The sequence below is a fragment of the Mesoplodon mirus genome, assembly GCF_964341445.2.
Source record: "Mesoplodon mirus genome assembly, chromosome: 15".
Lineage (NCBI taxonomy): Eukaryota > Metazoa > Chordata > Mammalia > Artiodactyla > Ziphiidae > Mesoplodon > Mesoplodon mirus.
In genome coordinates this window covers 29,793,794-29,817,809 of record NC_138991.1, presented here as the reverse complement: position 1 = coordinate 29,817,809, position 24,016 = coordinate 29,793,794, and the positions used below count along the sequence as shown (strand labels likewise).

General features: G+C 39.9%; 1 protein-coding gene across 3 annotated transcripts in view; it reads left to right on the top strand.

Annotated features, from left to right (window-relative positions):
* Window positions 1-24,016, top strand: part of DNAAF9 (dynein axonemal assembly factor 9) — a 147,071-nt gene that overhangs the window by 50,855 nt on the left and 72,200 nt on the right. For 2 of the 3 annotated variants that reach the window (XM_082600361.1, XM_082600360.1), the window contains exons 8-13: window positions 7,538-7,636; window positions 13,159-13,214; window positions 14,074-14,124; window positions 15,466-15,601; window positions 20,677-20,758; window positions 21,731-21,767. In XM_082600361.1, coding sequence (XP_082456487.1) covers window positions 7,538-7,636; window positions 13,159-13,214; window positions 14,074-14,124; window positions 15,466-15,601; window positions 20,677-20,758; window positions 21,731-21,767 — 461 coding nt within the window. The remainder of the gene's footprint in view (window positions 1-7,537; window positions 7,637-13,158; window positions 13,215-14,073; window positions 14,125-15,465; window positions 15,602-20,676; window positions 20,759-21,730; window positions 21,768-24,016) is intronic. The other variant, XM_082600362.1, reaches the window with a different exon arrangement.

Below are 24,016 nucleotides of genomic sequence, written 5' to 3'. Positions count from 1 at the left end.
TGCATGCAGTGCCCTGAATGTGAGGACGCTTCATGTCACACATGGAAGCTAGATATAGCATTGTAGTTTTGAGAACATCACAAGCATCTCTGGAGTCAATGGAATGGGACCACTCAGGATAGCATCTTTAATTACACCGAGAACAGCAGTGACATCATGCAACTGAAGAAGCAATAGCGGTAATCATCATGGGCTGTAGACCAGGCCATTTCCTGGTTTTCTGACTTCCAGTGAGCTTGGTATTCTTAGGTGATACCGTGAAGGAGTAGAAAGGGAGCCCTTTTAATGTCTGATAGTGGACTTCCCATCTAACAGCAAGAGTGAGGAGGACTCAGGGCCAGATTTAATTTTATTTAGAAAGAATAAAGTAAGGTGATATTTCTTATTCCAAAATATGATTGAGCACATTTATACCCACTACACTATGGAGAGCTCTTAAAATTGATAAGAAAAATACAACAGTGGGGAACTGGGAGACAACCGGAATTTGCTGTTCACAAAATAAGAAATAAAAATGAGCATGGTTTTCCACTCCCAGTTAGGGATATAGAAAGTCAAAAGAGACCATTATTCTCACCCTAATAACCAAAACAATCTGAATGTGCAACAGAATAATAGTGTAAAATCATTAGAGAGCTGAAGATGCAAGGAAACCTCAAAGAACTCTATTTCTAAAAAAGTAGGGCCCTTCATAGGACACTGTTCTCATTTCCAATGGAGCAGCAGGAGGAAGAGAAATCTATCACAGACAGGGATAAGTAAAAATCAGTTGACCTTTTAAAGAGCTTTTAATGGCTGTATGTGAGTGAGTGAGCACCTACCCCTCAACTCTAAACCATAGGTCTTCACAAGTGCTCAGGGTAGTCCACCAAAGACTAGGCACCAGGTAGGAGCACTGAGAACCATCCCCCCTGAGGTACTTGACACTCAACTATAACCTGGATTAGCGCAGGAGAGCTGAGAGCAGTCATTTGGAGGCATTCCAGGTCTTTACAGAGTATAAGCAGCTGCCCTCTTAAGGCTGGGTGCAAGGCAGCAAGACAAGGATCTCTCTACACAGACAGAGCCAAGGGGACTAGAGGGCAAAGAGAACTTAGCCACCCAGAAAAGTGGTAGACAGCTTGTAAAGCAGGGAGAGATTGTCCATGATTCTGCAAGCTGGTGGCTCAGCTATAAAATGCAAAGAGATTTCCAGAATCTTGTCCCAGTGCTCTGAGCAAAATCTTTATCAAAGTTCACACCCCACCCTTGAAATACTTGAATTTAGTGGTGAAGTAAACCAAACTACAAATGCTACAAAACACAGACCCTGATCAATTATAGATCAAATTGACTTAGATCCCTGCTTTAGTGGCCTAACAAAAGAAAGGGATCTAGTGGCCCTTTCCTAGAGGTAAATGGTACTATTACCTCTGTTTTTACTGGTCTTTTATACAAAATGTCTGGCATATGATTTTTTAAAAATTACAAGACCGGAAGAAACAAGAAAATTTGATCTGTTTAAGTAACTGATAAAAGTGCTAAAGCGTCTGGAAGAAAATGGGACATGTGTGAAGAGTTGAGGAATTTTAGCAGAGACCTGAAAACTATAAAAAGAACCAAATGGAAATGCTAGAAATGAAAAATATATGGTATAGAAATGGAGGATTTATTAGGTTGGCTAATTTATCAGATTAGATACAAATGAAGAAAAGTTCAGTGAACTTGAAGATAAGTCAATAGAAAGTTTCCAAACTGAAGGACAGAGAGAAAAAGAGCAAAAGGGGTAGAACAGAGCATCCAGTATCTGCCAGTGTCAAATGATCTAGCATAGTAGATCATTGGAGTCCCAGAAGGGAGAGTAGAGAGAAAATGGGGCTGGAAAGTTAAGTTGATAATGTCTGAGAACTTTCCAAATTGATGAAATAAAATACATCAATCCACAGATCAAGAAGCTTAGTAAACCCTAAGTAGGATAAAATAAATATGTATGAAAATGACTATAAATTTGTGCAGGGATCTCTGTGGTGAGTCTACAAGTGTTAATAAAATTCAAATCCAACAACCAAAAGAAGTTAAAATGCAATTCTAGTCATTACTTGTGCCTATAAAAAATTTTTTAAAAGGGAACCAATCTATACCCATATTACTTCTTTTTTTTTTTTTTTTTTTTTTTTGCGGTACGCGGGCCTCTCACTGTTTGTGGCCTCTCCCGTTGCGGAGCACAGGCTCCGGACGTGCAGGCTCAGCGGCCATGGCTCACGGGCCCAGCCGCTCTGCAGCATGTGGGATCTTCCTGGACCGGGGCACGAACCCGTGTCCCCTGCATCGGCAGGCGGACTCTCAACCACTGCGCCACCAGGGAAGCCCCCCCATATTACTTCTTAAAATCTACTTTTTTTTCCTTCTCTTGCTTAGCTGCTTCGTAGCCTCCAAAGTTCTCTTTAAAAGCTCTTTTTCTCTTCAATATCCAAATACTTTTCTGTTCACATGTATTTTCTCTTTGCTAAGACTGGTAATCTTATAGTCAGAATTAGCATCTAGGCCTTAATTTTTATTGGTCAGTCACTGCTGGCAGCTCTTTGATGAACAGGGAGCCTACAGCTCCATGCTTCTTGGTCAGATCCTGCAAAGAGAAAATGCATACTGCTCTGAGATTTGATTTAGAAAGATGTTCAAAATATGTTTGATGAGAAAAGTAAAAAGCAGAGTATATTTCCATCATCTTTGTAAAATAATTTGTGTTCTGTGTCTTAGAAACTTCAGATGGTAGTCTCACTGGTGATTGTTATTATTTTACTTATTTTCATTTTCTTATATTTATTACATCATGTAATTCTTTTCTTTTACATCTTTTTCTTCCTCCCTCCCTCCCTCCCTCCCACCCTGTGTTGGGTCTTCATTGCCATGCATGGGCTTTCTCTAGTTGCAGTGAGCGGGGGCTCTTCATTGTGGTGCATGGGCTTCTCATTGCAGTGGCTTCTCTTGTTGTGAAGCACAGGCTCTAGGTGCACGGGCTTCAGTAGCTGTGGCACGTGGGCTCAGTAACTGCGGCGCACGGGCTCTAGAGCGCAGGCTCAGTAGTTGTGGCACATGGGCTTAGCTGCTCCGCAGCATGTGGGATCTTACCAGACCAGGGCTCGAACCTGTGTGCCCTGCGTTGGCGGGCGGAATCTTAACCACTGCAGCAGCAGGGAAGTTCTACCTCATGTAATTCTTAAAAATACTTTTAAATATTGAAACTAAGCTTCTTTTCCCCCTTTGAGTCACCTGAGATCAGACACTGCCGGATGCCAGCCTAGGGGCAAGAGTTCTGTCTGAAGTTCAGGGTCCTTTCCTGGTGGCCAAGGGCCAAGGCACACTGGCATGTTTCTTGGGGTTTGCAGACTTCTGCTGCTTATCTGATCTTGATATCCATCTGGGCCTGTCTTCTGGATTCGGCCTTCAGGAGTCTGAGCAGATAGACTTTCCCTTCTTCATCATCAGATCCAACGAACCAATTCTACCTCCATGCACAGTATCCATTTCCACAAATGCACTGTTTGTGCTGGGGAAAAATTGGAGAATAGTGTGTCTGGTGGAAACCACACAGACTCTGGGTATCCCTTACCTAGATATATTTTCACTTTTGCTAGTTGTTAGTATCGCATCCTCAGGTCACTTTACCATTTAGTACCTCAGTCTCCTCATCTATAAAGTGGGCATAGAGAGGTACCCAAGGATATTAGGAAGATTTGAACACACACACACACACACACACACACACTCTCTCTCTCTCTCTCTCTCTCTCTCTCTCTCTCTCCCATTTCAGTCATAGCGTGGATTCCCAATGGTTTAGTGGTTAGGATTTGTCACTCTTCGGCATAGCATGGAGCTGAAGGCAGTATTTAATGATTCATTCCACCTTATTCTGTAATTAGTACTGACATATCTACCTCCCTCAGGGAACTCTTTTGGGAGCAAAGTGCCTATCTTTTCTGTGTATCCCCCAAAGCACGCAGTGTTTTTCTGTAGAAGATAGCCAGAAAATGGTGACTGCCCAACTGTATAACTCTACTTCTTATCATAGACCCAAACCAAGGTGAGTGTCACCATGTAGGCCATTAAAATAGAGACATACTTCTGAGTTTGTTTCTAAATAGAACTGGAAAACAGAATAAAGTGTATTCTGTACTAATAGCTATATTGGTTCTTTTTGTTTTCCTAAGCCTCACAAAGTGAAGCATTCTGGTATAGCCCAAGGGATTGGACAGAGCCAAGCAAGGAAAGCACAGACCCACAATGGGTTGCATAGCCTCAGATGTGACTTACCTGAGGCCAGTGATATGCATTATGGGTGTCTGAGAGATAGAGCAGACAAGTTCCAGGAAATTAAGGTGGAGGCTCAGATGTTCTTAGCCAACTCCAGCTAGCCAACAGTAGAAGCAGAGAAACTGACAAGTACTGCAGACATCTAGTGTGTAAGGCCTGGTAATAAGCACTTTCTACAGGTTATTTTATTTAAATCCTATAATATCTCTGTAAGGTAAATAATAGCCCCCGCCATTATGCACATAAGGCATTTGCGGCTCAGAGAGGTTAGTTCCCTTGCCCAAGGTCACACAGCCAGTAAGAGGCAAAGCAAAGTTTCCAGCACATGTCTTTCTGAATCTAATCATAGTTTAGCTTTGCCTGCTTGTGTGTGTTTTAGGTTTCTTCTCATGTATGGATTCCCCCTCCTTCTCTTTGTTCCCACCCACCCCTCGCTAACTGTCTGTTGAAGAAACCAGATCATTGTCATATGGTTGTCCTTACTGGGATTTTTTTTTTTTTTTTTTTTTTTTTTTTTTTTTTTTTGGCTGCTTTGGGTCTTTGCTGCACTCGGGCTTTCTTTAGTTGCAGCAAGTGGGAGCTACTCTTTGTGGTGGTGCATGGGCTTCTCATTGTGGTGGCTTCTCTTGTAGTGGAGCACTGGCTCTAGGTGCGCAGGCCTCAGTAATTGTGGCCCACGGGCTCAGTAGCTGTGGCTTGCGGGCTGTAGAGCGCAGGCCCAGTAGTTGTGGCCCACGGGCTTAGTTTCTCCACGACATGTGGGATCTTCCAGGACCAGGGCTCGAGTCTGTGTCCTTTGCCTTGGCAGGCAGATTCTTAACTCCTGTGCCACCAGGGAAGCCCCTTACTGGGATTTTGTTGATTGCATTCCCATGATGTAGTTTAACAGTTGCCCTGTCTTTTGTATTTCCTGATTATTAGTAATTGAATCTAGAAACCCTTAATCAGTTTCAGGGTTGATTTTTAGAGGGAAGATTACTTCATAGAGGGTGTTGTGTTCCTTACCAAGAAGTACGTATATCTAATTGATTCTCTTTATTTTGTGAACAGCCATTGATATGCAATCTTCAGATCTTTACTTCATTAATTAGAGTCTTAATTCACTATTGCAAAATGGTGGTATTCCAATTCTATAATTCCTTCTTCATTTATATTCTCCAAAGAGAAATATTCAGCTTGCTAATATTGTTTATGCAGTGGTGACATTCATGTAGGAAAAGCAATATAAATGCTTGAATTCTTGCTTTTACTTTTAAGTTTTCAAAATAAGGTTGGTTCCCAACCGTTTTCCAAAAGTAACCAGTAAAAAAAAAAATAGTTTTTTAAAATATATCTAATTTTGAACTCATAGATTTAAACATATTTGATATGTTTCTGTCCATTGCAGTTATCATCTTTACTGATGCTCTAAATTGTTCCATCTTTGGGCTGTGGTCTCACTTCAAGTTGGTCACAAATCCTTTTAACACAATCTTAATAGTCCTCAGTAACTTCTCTGCTATATACTGTGACAAGATATTCCAGGCTTATCTTGTACATTTCCTGTCTCAGACCTGGAATTGGTCATTTCTCTAGTAAGTTATGGTTTCTTTGAGTGGGAAATCACATTTCAGCACCACAATCTGGGTGCTAGAAATGCTCCTTGCTCCTGGTTTGGTCATTGTTTCTAGATCTCTTCAGTGGACGAAACTAGGAAATTCTCTTCTCTCCCTGCTCCCTCACCTTTTCTCTCCTTGTGCGTGTGTATGTGTGTATACACATATACATACTTATATATACATGCACATGTATATACATACATATGTACACAAATATATACCTGATTTTTTATCCTATGTTATATATAAAACATACTCAGAAAACAGTATCAGCACTGTCTCCTACATATTACTGAAAATAATTTTATACATATATTGACATATATGTAATGTAATACATGTGTGTGTGTGTGTGTATATATATATATATATATATATATATATAATAAACAAAATATAGATTGTCTGGGCAGCAAATAGTGAAGTCACTTGAGAATGTTGTTTACACTAAGTATTCCCAGCAGAGATCCATTATGCTTTATGCCTGGGACCATTGCATGGCTAACACAGAGTTCATAGGTATGAGTACTTGTGTATCCTTAAAGAGAAGAGTAGGGAAGAGCATAGATCCAGACAGCCAGTTTTAGTGCAGCAAACAGGATGCCTGCTGTAAGCAAGGCACTAGGCTGGGTGTTTGTCATGTACACTTACACAGTGTGAGATGGACAGTAAAGAGAACTATCCAATTTGAGTACAAATTAACAGCAACTTCCAAATAAGGACAAAGATGTCACTTGAGTATCTCAATCAAGCAAGTCATAGCTGATATTTTGGGTTAACTGATGATGCCTTAAAGAAAAGCCAGGAACACAAAGCAATGTGTGGTGGTTGGGAACAGGAATGAGTTCAGAGAGGAGGCTGAAAAGCAGCTGGGATGGGGGAGGGAGGCAGGCTGTATGTAGAGGAGAGTCAGCTGGGAAGGTGCAGAGTTCCTCATACTTGCTTTCCCGCTGGGAGGAGAGGATGAGGGAGGAAAGGGCTCTGGGCCACCTCTGGCCCCACTGAACTTCTAACTAAAGTCAACTGATTTGTCCTTGAACAAAGCTTCACTGCTGTGAGCTTATGGTACTAGGTGTAGTGTCTCATAAATAGCTTTAGGTGCCTCATAAATAACTCCCTCTTCAACAAGGGTTGCTAACTGTCCTTTTTAAAAACAGCTTTTAAAGGACATTACTGCCCTTTTTTTTAAAAAAAACAGCTTTATTGGAATATAATTTATATACCATAAAATTTACCCATTTTAAGTGTACAGTTTGGTGATTTTTAGTAAGTTTACAGAGATGTGCAACCATCACCACAATTTGAATTTTAGAACATTTCCTCAACCCAGAAAGTTCCCTTGTCCTCACTTGCAGTCAACCTCCATTCCCACTCTCAGCCCTAAGCAAACCACTAGTCTACTTTCTGTCTCTGTAGATTTGTCTTTTCTGAGTATTTCATATACTGTAGTCTTTTATATATGGCCTCTTTCATTGGGCATAATGTTTTTGAGGTCCATCCATGTGGTAACGTGTATCAGTAGTTTGCTACTACCTTTTAAACAACATATTTAAGCGGTCTGGTATTTTGAGATCAGATGTGGTTTCATGATTCTGGTTTTCTAAAGTACCTCCTTGAATGACCACATTATCTTTTCATTTTCTTTCTAGGATTTGGTGGCTTTTGAACATCAGTGGGCTAGCTTCTTTGCCAGTTTTGACACAGAAATTCCCTTCTTGCTGGAATTGTCTGAATCTCAGGCGGGTGAGGTATGTAAAGGAAGGGTTAAAGAGAAAGAAGAAATTGGCTAGTTTATTTATTGTTTTTACTTTTATTAAAAATTTTCTCAGAACACAGCACTACCAATCCGAATTTGGCTATCATTTCCTTAAGATTTGTTGCATGCTGTAAAGAAGTTTTTAACTCCCATGCCAACCCCTATATAAGAAGGTTTTTTTTTTCTGTGCCAGTTTCTCTACAAGAAAGATACTCATTTGTCAGAGGTGGTGCCCCTGTCAGCCAGGAATTCTGTTGGGCACCAGTTAATAAGCCTAGGAATAATTCTCCACATGTGAATAGCACACCTTTGTCAGTTGAACCTCTAGGTAATGCCAAGCTTTCTTTCTAGGCAAACAACAGTAGTGAAGTTACTAGGTTCAGGATAAGACCCACTCCATGAGTAAACTGAGGTATGTAAATCAAGAACTAAGGCACAGGGACTTCCCTGGTGGTCCAGTGGTAAAGGATCCGCCTTCCAATGCAGGGTACGTGGCTTCTATCCCTGGTCAGGGAACTAAGATCCCACGTGCCGTGGGACAACTAAGCCCACTTACCACAACTACTGAGCTCGCATGCTGCAACTAGAGCCCGTGTACTGCAAACTACAGAGCCCACGTGCTCTGGGGCCTGCGCGCCACAACTAGAGAAGAGAAAACCTGCAGGCCACAACTGGAGAGAAGCCCGCGCACCACAACAAAGAGCCTGCGCGCTGCAACAAAAGATCCTGCATGCCTCAACGAACATCCCACATGCCACAACTAAGACCAGACGCAGCCAAAAATTAAATAAATAAATAAAGAAAGAAAGAAAGAAAGAAAGAAAGCAAAGCACAAATCTAGTTCTCAAACTATTTCCCAAAACTAGTCAACAGGAAGGATCAAAAGAGTGATCCTGAAAAAAAAAAAAGAGTGATCCTGAGCTTGCACTTGAGCTTACTTTGGGCTTGCACTGCCAGTCCTCAGTTCTGCTGTGTTCCACTGCGACCCAGGACAGGCCCTACTCCTGACCTTTGGAACTGGAGTTGATCTTTGTTGCTGTGCATTTTACTTTTACATTATGTTATAAACCCCACAATATATTGGGGTTATTTTTGTTTAAACAGTCAGTTGTCTTTTTTGTCTTTCAAAAAATCTTTAAAAATATTTTTAAAGATTTAAATAATTAAAAAATCTTACATATCTGCCCATGTAGTTAAAATTTCTGGTGCTGTTCATTTCTTTGTGTAGACACAGGTATCCATTTGGTATGATTTCCTTCTCCCCGAAGGATATCATTTAACATTTTTTGTAGTGTGAATCTTCTGATGATTAATTGTTCCAGCTTTTGTATGTCTGAAAAAAATTTTTATTTCACTTTCATTTTTTAAAAATTAATTAGTTATTTATTTTTGGCTGCGTTGAGTCTTCATTTGCTGCACGTGGGCTTTCTCTAGTTGTGGCGAGTGGGGGCTACTCTTCGTTGTGGTGTGCAGGCTTATTGTGGTGGCTTCTCGTTGTGAAGCACAGGTTCTAGGTGCTTGGGCCTCAGTAGTTGTGGCTCACGGGCTCTAGAGTACAGGCTCAGTAGTTGTGGCACATGGACTTAGTTGCTCGGCGGCATGTGGGATCTTGCCGGACCAGGGATTGAACCTGTGTCCCCTGCATTTGCAGGCAGATTCTTAACCACTATGCCACCAAGGAAATCCCTCACTTTCATTTTTGAAAGTATTTTTGCCGTGTATAGAATTCTAGGTTGACAGTTTTTTCCTTACAGTACCTGAAAGATGTTGTTCCACTCTTTCTCACTTGCATTATTTCTGATGAGAAGTCTTTGATCTTTATCTTTGTTCTTCTGTATATAACTTGTCATTTTTCCCTCTGGTAGCTTTTATGATTTTCTCTTTCATTACTGGTTTTGAGTAATTTGATTATAGTATGTCTCACTGTAATTTTGATCATATTTCCTATGCTTGGGTTTTGTTGAGCTTTTTGGATCTGGATTTTTAGTTTCATCAAGTTTGGAAAGTTTTTGGCCTTTTTTTTTTCTGTCCTCTTTTCCTTCAGAGACTCCAATTACCTCTATATTAGGCCACTTGAAGTTGTCCCACCTCTCACTGATGCCCATTTCAGTTTTTTATTCTTTTTAATTCTTTTTTTCTTATTACTGATTCTAAGAGTAAACAATATTCAAAAAGATACACTCAGTGACATGTCTATCCTGGGTTCTTACTACCATGTTCTGATTCCCACTTTCTTCCCACCCTTTTTCCACCCATTCCATTTCCAGTAGGTAACAAATCTCTTCAGTTTCTGGTTTATCTTTTCTGTCTCTTTTGCACAAATGATCAGATACATAAGTATTTTCTTATATCCTTTCTTTTACTGAAGAGTAGCATACCATATGTAGTCATTTCCACTTTGCTCTTTTCACTTAACAGTGTATCCTGGAACTCTCTCTAGGTCAGTTCATTCCTTATTATAATTCATAGTACAGTTGACCCTTGAACAATGCAGGCTTGAACTACCTGGGTCCACTTGCATATTTTTCAGTAGTAAATACTACAGTACTACACGGTTCAAGATTGGTTGAATTCATGGATGCAGAGGAGCCGCAAATTCAGAGGGCCAACTATAATAAGTTATATGCAGATTAACCCCTGTCTTATGTATGTGTATTTAGGTTATTTTGCCGTTGCAAACAGTGCCATAGTAAATAACTCTGTGCTTATGTGTTTTCATATTGTTGGAGGTTTGTATACCTAGTAATGGGATTGCTGGGTCAAAAGGTAAGTGCATATGTAGTTGTGTTAGCTATTGCCAAATTTCCCTTCAGAAAGGTTGTACTGATTTGCATTCCCACTAGCAACATATGAGAGTGCCTGTTTTATCACAGCCTCACCAATAGAATGTGTTGTCATACTTTTTAATTTTTGACAGTCTCATCGATGAGAAATGGTATCTTGGTATTATTTTGTGTTTTTCTAATATGACTAAGCTTGAACACTTTTTCATATGTTTGAAGGCCATTTTATATTTTATTTTCATGTCTTTTTCCCATTTTAATATTGGTACAACATTATTAACTGAGCTATAGAGCACAGGTTTTAGGTCTTTTGTCCCTTTTTTTGTTGTTCTTCGTTTGGTTTTTTTGTGTGTGGTTTTTTTTTTTTTTTTTTTTTTTTTGCAGTACACGGGCCTCTCACTGCTGTGGCCTCTCCCGTTGCGGAGCACAGGCTCCGGATGCGCAGGCTCAGCGGCCATGGCTCACGGGCCTAGCCGCTCCACGGCATGTGGGATCTTCCCGGACCAGGGCACGAACCTGTGTCCCCTGCATCGGCAGGTGGACTCTCAACCACTGCGCCACCAGGGAAGCCCTGTCCCTTGTTTTTTACGAGTTCTTTATATATTTAGGCTATTACCTTTTTGTCTGTGATATATATTCCAAATATTTCTTCCTTATTTATCAATTGCTTTGTTTATGGTGGTTTTTTGCCATGCAAACTTTTTATCTTTATGTAAATTTATTAATATTTTCTTTTATTGCCTCTGGACTTTGAGTCATATACAGAAAGGCTTATAAATCTAAGGTTAAAGAGGAATTTACCCTTTTAGTACTTGTATGGTTTAATTTTTTAAATTTAGATCCGTAATTCACTTGGGATTTTTTGCGTATATGATGTGAGATATGGATATGATGTGAGATATGGATCTAATTTTATCTTTTTTTCCCAAATCCAGTTAGAATCCTGACTGTGCAGCTCACTAGCTCTGTGACCTGGGACAAGTTAATTAAATTAGCCAACTCATCTGTAAAGAGGGGATCATGAGAATGAACTGCATAGGTTGTTACTAGGATTACAGTTGACCCTTGAACAGCACTGGCATTAGGAACCCAGACCCTCCAGACCCTCCACACAGTCGACAATCTGCATTTAACTTATAGCCAGCTCTTTGTGTACACGACGCCTCCTTATACGCAGTCCTTCCATATTTGCGGTTGCTTGGCATCCGCGGTTTCACATCCACAGATTCAGCCAACTGCCTGTCATATGTTACTGTGGTATTTACTATTTTAAAAGACATATAAGTGGACCTGTGCAGTTCAAACTTCGTTGTTCAAGGGTCAACTGTGCTTGAGATAATACATTTAAATGCCTGTCACAGTTCACATGGTAAACCCTCAATAAACTTTAGCTATTATTCCTTTAATATATAAAGAGTTTTTGCAAATCAGTAAGACAAACTCCAAAACTCCAATTGATAAACATACAGAGGATGTAAATAAATAGTTAATTACCAAAGGGAAGTCCAAATGGCCATTGAACATATCTGAAATATTCTACTTCATTAAAAATCAAAGGGGTATAAAATAAAACAACAATAAGGTACCATTTTTCGTTTGTCAACTTGACAAATATATTTTTAAAAGGACATTTATTGGACAGTGCTTACCCTGAGATAGGCACACTCAGATATTGTAAGTGGAAGTGTACATTGATCAGACTTTTTTGAAAAACAATTTGGCAATATAGTTTTGCCTTCTTACCCTATAATTTCATTTCCAGATTTGCCTTAAGGAAATAATCAGAGCTGTAGATAAAATTTATGAAAAGTTATTCATTACAGTATTATTTATGATATAAGAGTTAGTAGCAATATAAATTTCCAAGAATAAAGGACTATTTAATAAACTTTGGTACAATCTATATATATTCTATGAATATACCATAGAAGAAAGATTTGAAGAAAATGTACCAGAACGTTAATAGTTCTTAGAGATTGTAGGTGGTTTTTATTGTATTCTAAAATAAGCATATATTATTTATTTAATCGGGGGTGGGGGGAAACAATCAGTATTATTTAAGGGGATTAGAATTGCCTTTTGAAGTTTTGAACTCTTGACAAAGACCCTGCATATCAATGTTTGATTAGTGTTTAGCCTAGCGCTATGCACATCAAAGCTGAGAAGTACTTCTGTGGTTTCCTGGGAAACTTCTGTCAGTACTTCTAAGTCCCTTGGATTCTCCCTCATTACTCATTTTAAATTAGTATATTAGAATTAATATATATTATAATTTATAGAATTAACATAATTCTAATTATTGGAAATGTAGAAACAAATTTAATAGAAGAAGAAGATTCCTATATGGTTAGTAACTTAGAGCACAGATGGTGGTTTGTCCAGTTTCCCTTCAGTAGTTAAAAACTGTAAAATTTGACAAGGATTTTTCTTTACCTTCCTTTTCCTTTCTTTTTCTTTTGCAGCCTTTTGTCTTTTTTTTCTTTGCTAATTGTTGTTTGTTTGCTTTCTGTCTCCAAAATTCATGTTGTTATCCACCACATATGTCCTCCCATGTTCTTATAACAATCTATAAACATGCATCTCTCCCTCTTTCTCTCTCTCTTTCTCTCTCTCTCTCACACACACACATGCATGCACACACTATATACATACATACATGCATATGTGAGGGGTTTGTCATTGTTTTATAAAATTGTGATCTTAATATATATAATGTTGACTTCTTTTTTAGCCATTCAGAAGTTACTTTAGTCATGGAATGATTTCCAGTCATATAACTGAAAATAGGTAAGATTCTTGGGAAAGAAATTGAATGGTAATAGAGAAAATGGGGTTGACAAGGGGGTGGAAATGGGAGAGAATCTAAGTACAGAAGGTGGAGTCAGGAAAATATGGGTTGACTTTAGTCATCACAGAGTAAGAAATCCATACTCTATAAAATTGTCTGTTTCACTGCTTTTGTATTTTTGTATTAAAAACCGTTTTATATTAAGGTGGCTTTTAAAACATTGTAACTTGCTAAAATCTAAAGAAAGGAATTTTTTATTCCATCTGTAACCCAGCAAAGCTAGAGGAAGCAGAGTGTCCAAGGGCTGGGCAGTGATCGACAGTGGCTTGTTGGGGAGTAAAAGGGATAAAGGGATTGGGCATAAAGGTCCAGCCCCAGGAAGACATGGGAGCAATGAAGGTTGCTGCATTTGTTTTCTTGAAGTGTTTCCTTCAGTACCTCTCTTGCAGTGATAATCAGGAGGGCCCAGCAACGGATAGTTCCTCTGATGGATAAATGCGAGTAGATCTTTCTTTTCTTCCCCAGTTGCAGTCCAATCTGGTAATGAGACAGACTACCCTGACTGGGACTCAGAGTCATCTTTTTCTGCACAGAGTCTCACTTAACTTGAATTAAGCATCAGAATAGAATCAGGGTCATTTTTACTTTTAACAGCCCCAGTTTGCCTGAAGCTTAAGGAAGTATGTTTAAGAACAATGAGAAGAAATACAAAGGATTTTCCACATGACGTACTCTAAGGGCAACTTAAGGAAAGGGTATGGGATAAAGAAAGCTGTCTTAGTCTGTTTTAGCTCCTGTGACAAAAATACCATAGACTGGGTAGCTTATAAACAACAAACATTTGTTTCTCCATTACAGTTCTGGAGACTGGGAAGTCCAGGATCATGGCACTGGCAGATTTGGTGTCTGGTGAGGGCCCACTTTCTCATAGATGGGTGTCATTTCACTCTAACCTCACATAGCAGGAGGGGCAAGGGGGATCTCTCTGGAACCTCTTTTATAAGAGTTTCTTTTATAATCCTGTTCGTGAAGGCTCTATCCTTATGACCTAATCACCTCCTCAAATCCCTACCTCCTAATACCATCACTTTGGGGGTTAGGATTTTAACATGTTGAATTTTGGGAGAACACAACATTCAATCCATAGCAGAAACTATCTTTTTAAAATATCCTTTAGTCAGACTATTTGTTAACAAATAGGTATGACATACTAAGCAAGAGATACATGATTTAAAAATAAACCAGACACAGTCTCTGCCCTTATGGAGTGAATAATGTGGTGGAGAAATAAGACATTAATCAAGCAACCTCACAAAGAAATATGTAATTGCAAACTCTGATTGACGCCTTGAAGGAGAAAAGAACGTGGTACTGTGAAGACCACACTGGAGAGCTGACCTCTGGGGGGAGATGAGATGTGAATGATGAGTAAAGATAATTAAGGGACAAAAGCAGTGGTCCTGAGATGAGAACGTAAGGAACATAAAAGAAATGTGTGTTGAGGAACCTAAAAGAAGATGAATTTGGCCGGAGTGTGGAAGTTGGGAGAGAGTGGCCTTATATGGAGCTAAAGAAGTTGGCCAGGCCAGACCATATTAGTCTTTGTTGGCCATGTGAAAGATGTCAGCCCTTCTCCTGAAAATAAAGGCTTTGCATGTTTAAAAGATGATCTTCTCTGCAATGTGGAGAATGGATTATAGGAGGGCAGAGTGGAAGCAGAGTGGAAAGTAGGGAAACTATGAGGAAGCATTGCAGCCAAGAGGAAAGAGGGAAGAGAGGGATGGGTGCAGGGACGGGTAGGTGTGGTGGTGAGAACCCTACTTTCCTCCTTCCCTCCTAAAGCTACTTGGGAATGGTTAACAGCTCTATTGTTTGTCTACAGTGTGAGTATCACAACTGCTATCATTCTTGAAAATGTATATTTCTATCAAAATGCTATTGTATAAAACTGGGATTTTGCTCCATCTCTGCATCATGGACAGCAAACTTAAAGAACTTTCTCCTTAAGCAGAGGACAAGCTAAAAATATAAACATGGCTTGGGTTAGTTATGTCCCTATGGGTCAGTAGGAGGAGTCAGAGATAATCTGGTATCTCTTCCCAACCAGCAGGGAGCATTAGGTGGACTGTACTAATCACCTTGCTCAAACTGCAGGATGACAGTCAGAGAAGCCCAAGAACTCATTCATTTGGAAGTTTACCTAGCCAGATATCTCTTCACTAATCACATGTTTTTGATTTGCCACTCTAGCCCTAATAGGCAGCCATTTGTTCTCTTTGGTAATCATTCCACACGAGAAAACCTGAATGCTGGCAACTTTAACTTCCCTTCTGAAGGGCACCTGGTACGCAGCACTGGTCCCAGCGGGAGCTTTGCCAAACACATGGTGAGTGGCTTGACTACCTGGTGCTTAATTGGTTTTATTATCAAATAGGGAGGAGGGGAGCTGGATAAATGGAACCTTTCCAACTAGTGTATTGATTTAACCTTGAATTTGAAGTTGTTTTGGTGTGAAAAGTGAATAAAAACTGACTGTGTATTTTTATGTAAGTACTAGATAGGATTTGAAAGTATCATATTTAATTTTTAAATATTGAAGGGAAAAGGTTAAAAAAATACTTTCACAAACCAAACTTTCATTTATCCAAGTAGTATCAACAGTAGAATAAGAATTTTAAATTAACTTGAAAATAGAGTCATTCCAAGCCTAAATTTGTTATGTCTTGACTGTCACATTTCAAGTGTTAAAAGAGAACTATCATCTAGAAATCTATATCCAGTGAAAACCTCCTTCAGTAATGAAGGGGTAATCCAGACATGCTCAGATGAAAGAAAACTACAAGAATTTGTTGCCAGCAGACCTACCCTAAAAGAATGACTAAAGGAAGTTTGGTCAAAACAAAGAAGAAATGATAAAAAAAAAAAAAAAGAAGGAATCTTGGAACAATAAAGAGGACAAAAGAACACAATGATAAAACCAGTACATTTTTTTATACTTTAAAATAGTGAATATTATCTCAAAAAAATTGCAAAAAAAGAAACTAACCCCAGTGCACACCCACATTGTGGATGACTTAGCCGATTTCTGTTTTTAGGTCTGTATGACTCCAAAGCCAAAGGGCTTTCAGTCATTAACTCAGTAATCATTATTGAGTGTCTACTATGTGCCAATCACTGTGCTAGGTGCAGGGCAAATTTAGTCATAGTCTTTGCCTCGAAGGATCTCATAGACTAGTAGAAGAGTCAGTGAGGATCGTGCTGTGAAATGTTTGGAGCAATAATTTAGCCATCCACTACACACCTTAGAATGGCTGAAACACCGACAACACCAAATGTGGAGCAACAGAAACTCTCATTCATTACTGGTGAGAATGCAAAATGGTACAGCCACTTTGGAAGACAGTTTGGCAGTTTCTTGCAAAACTAAACATACTTTTAGCATCAGTCATGCTCTTTGGTATTTACCCAAGTGAGCAGAAAACTTAGGTCCACACAAAAACCTACACAAGGAATTTTTTCTTATAACATCACTTTTCATAATTGCCAAAACTTGGAAACTTAGAAGCAGCCAAGATGTCCTTCAGCAGGTGACTGGATAAATAAACTGTGATACATCCATACAGTGGACTGTGTTTCAGTGATAAAAAGAGCTATCAAGCCACAAAAAGACATGGAGGAACCTAAAATGCATATTGCTAAGTTAAAGAAGCCAGTCTTTTATGGCTACATAGTATATGACTCCCACTATATAACATTCTGGAAAAGGTACAACAGTGGAGACAGTAAAGGGAATTCCCTGGTGGTCCAGGGGTTAAGGATTCCATGCTCTCACTGCCACTCTCACTGCCGAGGGCCTGGGTTCAATCCCTGGTCGGGGGAACTAAGATCCCACAAGCCACGCAGTGCAGCCAAAACAAAAAAAAAATGGAGACAGTAAAAAGATCAGTTGTTGCCTGGAGTTTGGGAGGAAGGGAGAATAGATGGATCATAGTGGATTTTTAGGGAAGTGAAACTATTCTGTATGATATTGTCATGATGGGCACATGTCATTATACATTTGTCAAAACCCATAGAATGTACAATACAAAGAGTGAACCCTAATGTAAACTATGGACTCTAGTTAATAATAATTTATCAATATTAGTTCATCAGTTGTAACAAATATTATATTACAAGACAAATAATAGGGGAAATTGTGGAGGCAGAGGGAAGGACAGGAGATAATGTGGGAACTCTCTGTGCTTTCGGATCAGTCTTTCTGTAAACCTAATTAAAACTGCTCTAAAAAAAAATAGTCTATTACCAAAACAAAAATGTAGCAGGTTATTTATACAACTTTCTGTAATAATTGGGGTTCTTTATTTTACAAACATGAAAACCTAATGAAGTCAAGGAACTTACTGAGACCTGGTCCTGGGGTGGTGGGGGCCCTAGTTATGAACTTTCATCTTCATTCAGCTCTGTTTCAAGGTGACATACTTATCTTTTCCATTTCTGTGCCATTTGTGAATAATTTACAAATTAATAGGTGATATTAAACCTGAAAATCCAGATTATCTGAGCAGTTTTACATTACACATGCAATTTCTGTTGTACCAATTTACTTTTTTTTTTTTTTTTTTTTTTTTTTTTTTTGCGATACACAGGCCTCTCACTGTTGTGGCCTCTCCCGTTGCGGAGCACAGGCTCCGGACGCACAGGCTCAGCGGTCATGGGTCACGGGCCCAGCCGCTCCGCGGCATGTGGGATCTTCCCGGACCAGGGCACGAACCCGTGTCCCCTGCATCGGCAGGTGGACTCTCAACCACTGCGCCACCAGGGAAGCCCCCAATTTCCTTTTTAATGTAAATGTCAATAACATTTTTTTTTCAGGTATAGTCGATTTACAGTATTGTCTTAGTTTCAGGTGTATAGCACAGTGATTCATTTATACATATATATGTGTATATGTGTGTACACACACACACACACACACACACACACACACATTCTTTAGATTCTCTTCCCTTATAGGTTATTACAAAATACTGAGTATAGTTCCCTGTGCTATACAGTAGGTCCTTGTTGGTTATCTATTTTATATATATAGTAGTGTGTATATGTTAATCCCAGCCTCCTAATTTATCCCTCCCCTCATGCCCTTTTCCCTTTGATAACCATGTATTTGTTTTCTATGCCTGTGAGTCTCTTTCTGTTTTGGAAATAAGTTCATTTGTATCATTATTTTTTTAGATTCCACATATAATATCATATGTATTTATCTTTCTCTCTCTGGCTTACTTCACTTAGTATGATAATCTCTAGGTCCACCCATGTTGCTGCAAATGGCATTATTTCATCCTTTTTTTGGCTGAGTAGTATTCCACTGTATATATATACCACATCATCTTTATCCATTCATCTGTTGATGCACATTTAGGTTGTTTCCATGTCTTGGCTACTGTAAATAGTGCTGCAGAGGACATTGGGGTGCATTGTATCTTTTCAAATCATGGTTTTCTCCAGTATGTGCCCAGGGGTAGGATTCCTGGATCACATGCTAGCTCTACTTTTAGTTTTTTGGGGAACCTCCATACTGTCCTCCATAGTGGCTGCACCATTTACATTCCCACCAACAGTGTAGGAGGGTTCCCTTTTCTCCACACCCTCTCCAGTATTTATTATTTGTAGATTTTTTTATGATGCCATTCTGATCGGTATGAGATGATACCTCATTGTAGTTTTGATTTACATTTCTCTAATAATTAGTGATGTTGAGCATCTTTTCATGTGCCCTTTGGCCATCTGTATGTCTTCTTTGAAGAAATGTCTATTTAGGTCTTCTGCCCATTTTTGGATTGTGTTGTTTGTTTTTTTGATATTGAGCTGTATGAGCTCTTTGTATATTTTGGAGATTAATCCCTTGTCAGTTGCATCTAAACATCAATAAATTTGATGTTAATACAGGCTTACATAAATTTGTGACCTCATCTAAGGAAGCAGGTTTGAAATACATGGCACCTTATAAAAAAACCTTTAGTTAGGGAAAATTTGGAAATCCAAGGAACATGTTTTGAGGAAATAAGCCTATTAACCAACAGTTAGAATTATGTACATGATTTTTCATTTAGGATCATGGCAGTATTGATCATATTCACTATGGTATAGTTTAGATTAGTCAGAATTAAATTTTTATTTCAAATCTATAACTTGGATTACAGAAAAATGCCATGTATTCTCTTGTGACTTCCTTAATGGAGTAAAATAGAAGGAATGAATATTTGTGTCATATTTAGCTGTTTTTAAGATACTGTGCTGGGCTTCCCTAATGGCACAGTGCTTGAGAGTCTGCCTGACAATGCAGGGGACACGGGTTTGAGCCCTGGTCCAGGAAGATCCCACATGCCACGGAGCAACTAAGCCCATGCGCCACAACTACTGAGCCTGTGCTCTAGAGCCCGTGAGCCACAACTACTGAAGCCTGCACACCTAGAGCTAGTGCTGTGCAACAAGAGAAGCCACCGCAATGAGAAACCTGCACACCTCATGAAGAGTAGCCCCCACTCACCGCAACTCGGGAAAGCCCTCGCGCAGCAACAAAGACCCAATGCAGCCATAAATAAATAAATTAATTAATTTTAAAAAAATAAGATACTGTGCTAATTTCCTTTCCTCTGTTTCTTGTGGTAGCATTTTTGCATTTTGTACCTACTATCCTAGGAACCCTGATGAGATTGTTGGGTTTTCAAAATAGAAAAGGACATCCATTTCTATCTGTATAAATGAGCAACTAAGCAGGGAAGAAAAATAAGAACTTAAAAATCTAGAGAACTGGGCTTCCCTGGTGGCGCAGTGGTTGAGAGTTTGCCTGCCAATGCAGGGGACACGGGTTCGTGCCCCGGTCCGGGAAGATCCCACATGCTGCGGAGCGAGCGGCTGGGCCCGTGAGCCATGGCCGCTGACACTGCGTATCCGGAGCCTGTGCTCCACAACAGGAGAGGCCACAACAGTGAGAGGCCCGCGTACCGCAAAAAAAAAAAAATCTAGAGAACTTAGCAGAGATGAAATACAAGTGAAGGTGGGGACCTGGGTATCACCTCCTTTCCTGAATTTGTAGCTGCCTTCCCACATCTGCATATCATGTCAGCCAAGGTTCAAATTGTGAAAGTTCTGCACTAAACATTAATGACAGTCAAAACCCAAGCACATTTTTTCTTCTTTTCTTTCTAAGTTGTTAATTCTTTAGCATCCTGGGCTGACCCAACAGCAGCCTCACAATGTAGCCAAAGTTATAAAATACACACAAGATACCTTTGGAAAAAGAACAAAGGTGACCTTTTCCCCTATGCGTTTAAAAAATAATAAAGCAGCTGTTGGTAAAATAAAATGGATTTCTATTAACTATACACTGTTTGTTTCTCTAACAGTACACACTTAAGTCTCTGCTCCTTTTTTCCTTTTTTTTTTTTTTCTGATATCCAGGTAGTACAGTGTGTTTCACCAAAGGGACCCCTTGCTTGTTCAAGAACATACTTTTTTGGAGCTACTCATGTTCCTTACTTGGGTAAGTCCATGTAAGTTGTCGTCTCATCAACTTATCTAATGAAAAGTTTCTCCCATGAACTAGAAGTGGACTTGAGATTTACTACTTTCCTCAGAAACTCATTTTGTAGCCTGTAATTCCTTGTTGATGTGCCTAACACATTTCTCACAGAGTGTATTTCAGGAGGAATAATTATCAGCTCAGTATATATTAGATCCAATCATGTGTGAGACCAAGTGCTTGGTATCAGAGGGAAGGCAAAGATGAGTCAGCTGTAGTTGGAGATAGCAGGAGGAGATATGGGCTGCAATGGGAGTTTGGATGACTCAGCCAGGTGCCTGTTGTTCTAGTGAGGAAGGTGAGGAAGAGCCATGGTAGAAGGGTACCCATAAGCTGGGAACATTGACAGGAGCAAGTGCTCTATGCTGAGGAGCCATTCAGAAAGGCTAGGCTGACTGAGGCTATCCTCTTTGCTGGGGTAACCAGAAGCTGCAGACATGCAAAGAGACACAGAGAAGAACTCTTGAATGAATGAGGGTCCCAGCACTGTTTCACAGAGGAGAGTACATCAGAAACCAGGTTTTCTCCTGAGCATTGTTATATAAGCCAGGAAACTCTGAAAGAAGCATGACTTGGGTTGGATAATTAAGGAGATGAAGAAAGAGGCAGAACTGAGCCTGCTTACTTATACCTCCTAATTTAAAAATTTAAAAATAAAGGCAAAAACATTCCAGAGCTGAAGATTCCACATGTCTTCTCTGGTGTTTAGTGGTGATGCTGATTGGTTGTCAAGGTCAGTGTCAGGGATGATGGTCTGGGAGGATACTGGCAGAAGCTAGGTTTCACTGTTTGTGCTTGTACAGTATTTAACTCAAAAGAAAAAAATGTAGTTCTTGACATCTCCTTCAAATTAAGAAATTCTAGCCTCCTTGTGAAAGTGTTTGCATCTCCTATAATCTTGTCACATTCTTAATACATGGTCCTCTTTCACAGGAGATGACAACAAGCTGCCCAAGAAAACTGAACAAATGTAAGTCTTCATTTCTATTACATTTTTTCTTTCTCCCATTGAGTTACTCAGATGTTGAGATTGTCCCATCTACCTCCTTTTGAGATCAGCGTTGGGTAGGACATTTGGTTTAAGAGGTGAGCAGAGGGACTTTCCTGGTGGTCCAGTGGTTAAGAATCCGCCTTCCAATGCAGAGGAGGTGGGTTCGATCCCTGGTCGTGGAACTAAGATCCCCACATGCTGCAGGGCAACTAAGCCCGCACCACAACTACCGAGGCCGTGCTCTCTGGAGTCCACGTTGCTGCACCTAAAACCTGATGCAGCCAAATAAATAAATAAATAAATAAGTAAGTAAGTAAAATAAGTAAGTAAAGTAGAGCTGTGTAGTCTCCCAGAATGTCCCAGCCCCTGTCTTTCATCTTGAAGTCTAGGCTAGAGACTCTGCCAGGTTTGCCATCTGCTCCTCTCTCCAGACTCAGAGACCTTCTGCCTGCACACCCATGCATTTAAATGGCATAATGCTTCTTAATATATTTAATATATTGTGCATTTTGTAACAGGGCTTTCCAAAAAATAAAACATCCTGAAACCCATTGGTAGAACCTGTGTGAAACCACATCTGGTCTGAGAGGTGTTTCCTCTGAATTTGACACTGAGACTTATGGAACAGAGCTAGGATCTCAACTCAGGCCATGCAACTCTCTAGAAAGGGCCTAGTGTTGATTTCTCCACCCCACCCCACCCCCCCAGTTTAGCAGGAAACCAAAGACACGAAGTTAACTCATTAATGCTTGTCTGCTTGGGCTACCGTAACAAATTACCACAGACTGAGTGGCTTAAACAACAAAATTTATTTTCTCACAATGCTGGGGACTAGAAGTCCAAGATCTAGGTACTAGCAGAGTTGGTTTCTGGTGAGGCTTCTCTCCTTGAGTTGCAGACCACCACCTTCTTAGTATTGTGCTTACATGGAGAGAGAGAAAGATCTCTGGTGCCTCTTGCTTTTTTTTTTTTTTTTTTTTTTTTAGCTGCATTGACACATGGGATCTTTCGTTGAGGTGCACAGGCTTCTCTCTAGTTGTGGCACGTGGGCTTAGTTGCCCCATGGCATGTGGGATCTTAGTTCCCCGACCAGGGATCGAACCGGTGTCCCCTGCATTGCAAGACGGATTCTTAACCACTGGACCACCAGGGAAGTCCCTAGTGTCTCTTCCTCTTATAAGGACACCAATCCTACTGGATTAGGAGCCCACCCTTTATGACCTCCTTTAACTTTAATTACCTTTTAAAGGCCCAGCCCTATCTCCAAATATAGTCACATTGGGGATTAGGGGTTCCATATGAATTTTGGGAGGATGTAATCAGTCCATAATAATGCAGGAATTTCTGAATTCCATAAAGGGATTTTCTTTCAGAATTATGAAGGTAATAGAGTTCTGTTATTACCTAATTAAATATCCTAGCACAAACGAATTAGGTCTGTGCTTCCCAAAGGCTAACAGTGACAGGCCACAGAGAATCATTTAAGGATCTTTTTAAAAACATACATTTCCCGGGCTATAGTAGTTCTCAGAAGTACTGAATCAGAATCTCTAGGGTAGAACCCGTAAGGCTCTGTTGGAAAAATATAAAGTAATATAATCACACTTGAAAATTTGAGATATAAGGGGAAAAAATAAGATTAACCATAATTCCTCTTCTTAGACACCACCCGTTAGTATCTTTTTTTTTTAGCATATTGACTGATTGATTGATTGATTGCTGCATTGGGTCTTTGTTGCTGCGCACAGGCTTTCTTTAGTTGCGGTGAGCAGGAGCTACTCCTCATTGCAGTGGGCGGGCTTCTCATTGCAGTGGCTTCTCTTGTTGCTGAGCATGGGCTCTAGGCACATAGGCTTCAGTAGTTGTGGCACATGGGCTTAGTTGCTCCATGGCATGTGGGACCTTCTTGGACCAGGGCTCAAACCCATGTCCCCTGTGGACCAGAGCTTAAACCTGTGTCCCCTGCATTGGCAGGTGTATTCTTAACCACTGCGCCACCAGGGAAGCCCCACACATTAGTATCTTAATGTGTATCTTTTTGTTGTTTTTTTTTTTAATTATACATATAGGTTTTGTGTAGCTGTAATTGTAGTGTGTATGCAATTTTTTTGTGCGGGTTTTCTTTACGTTAGCAGCAAGTCAACCACATTCTCATGTGTTGGTGGATATGTATAGTCTTGCTTTGTACCTGTTTGTGTTTCCATGCCAGCTGTGCTTAGCCATTGCCC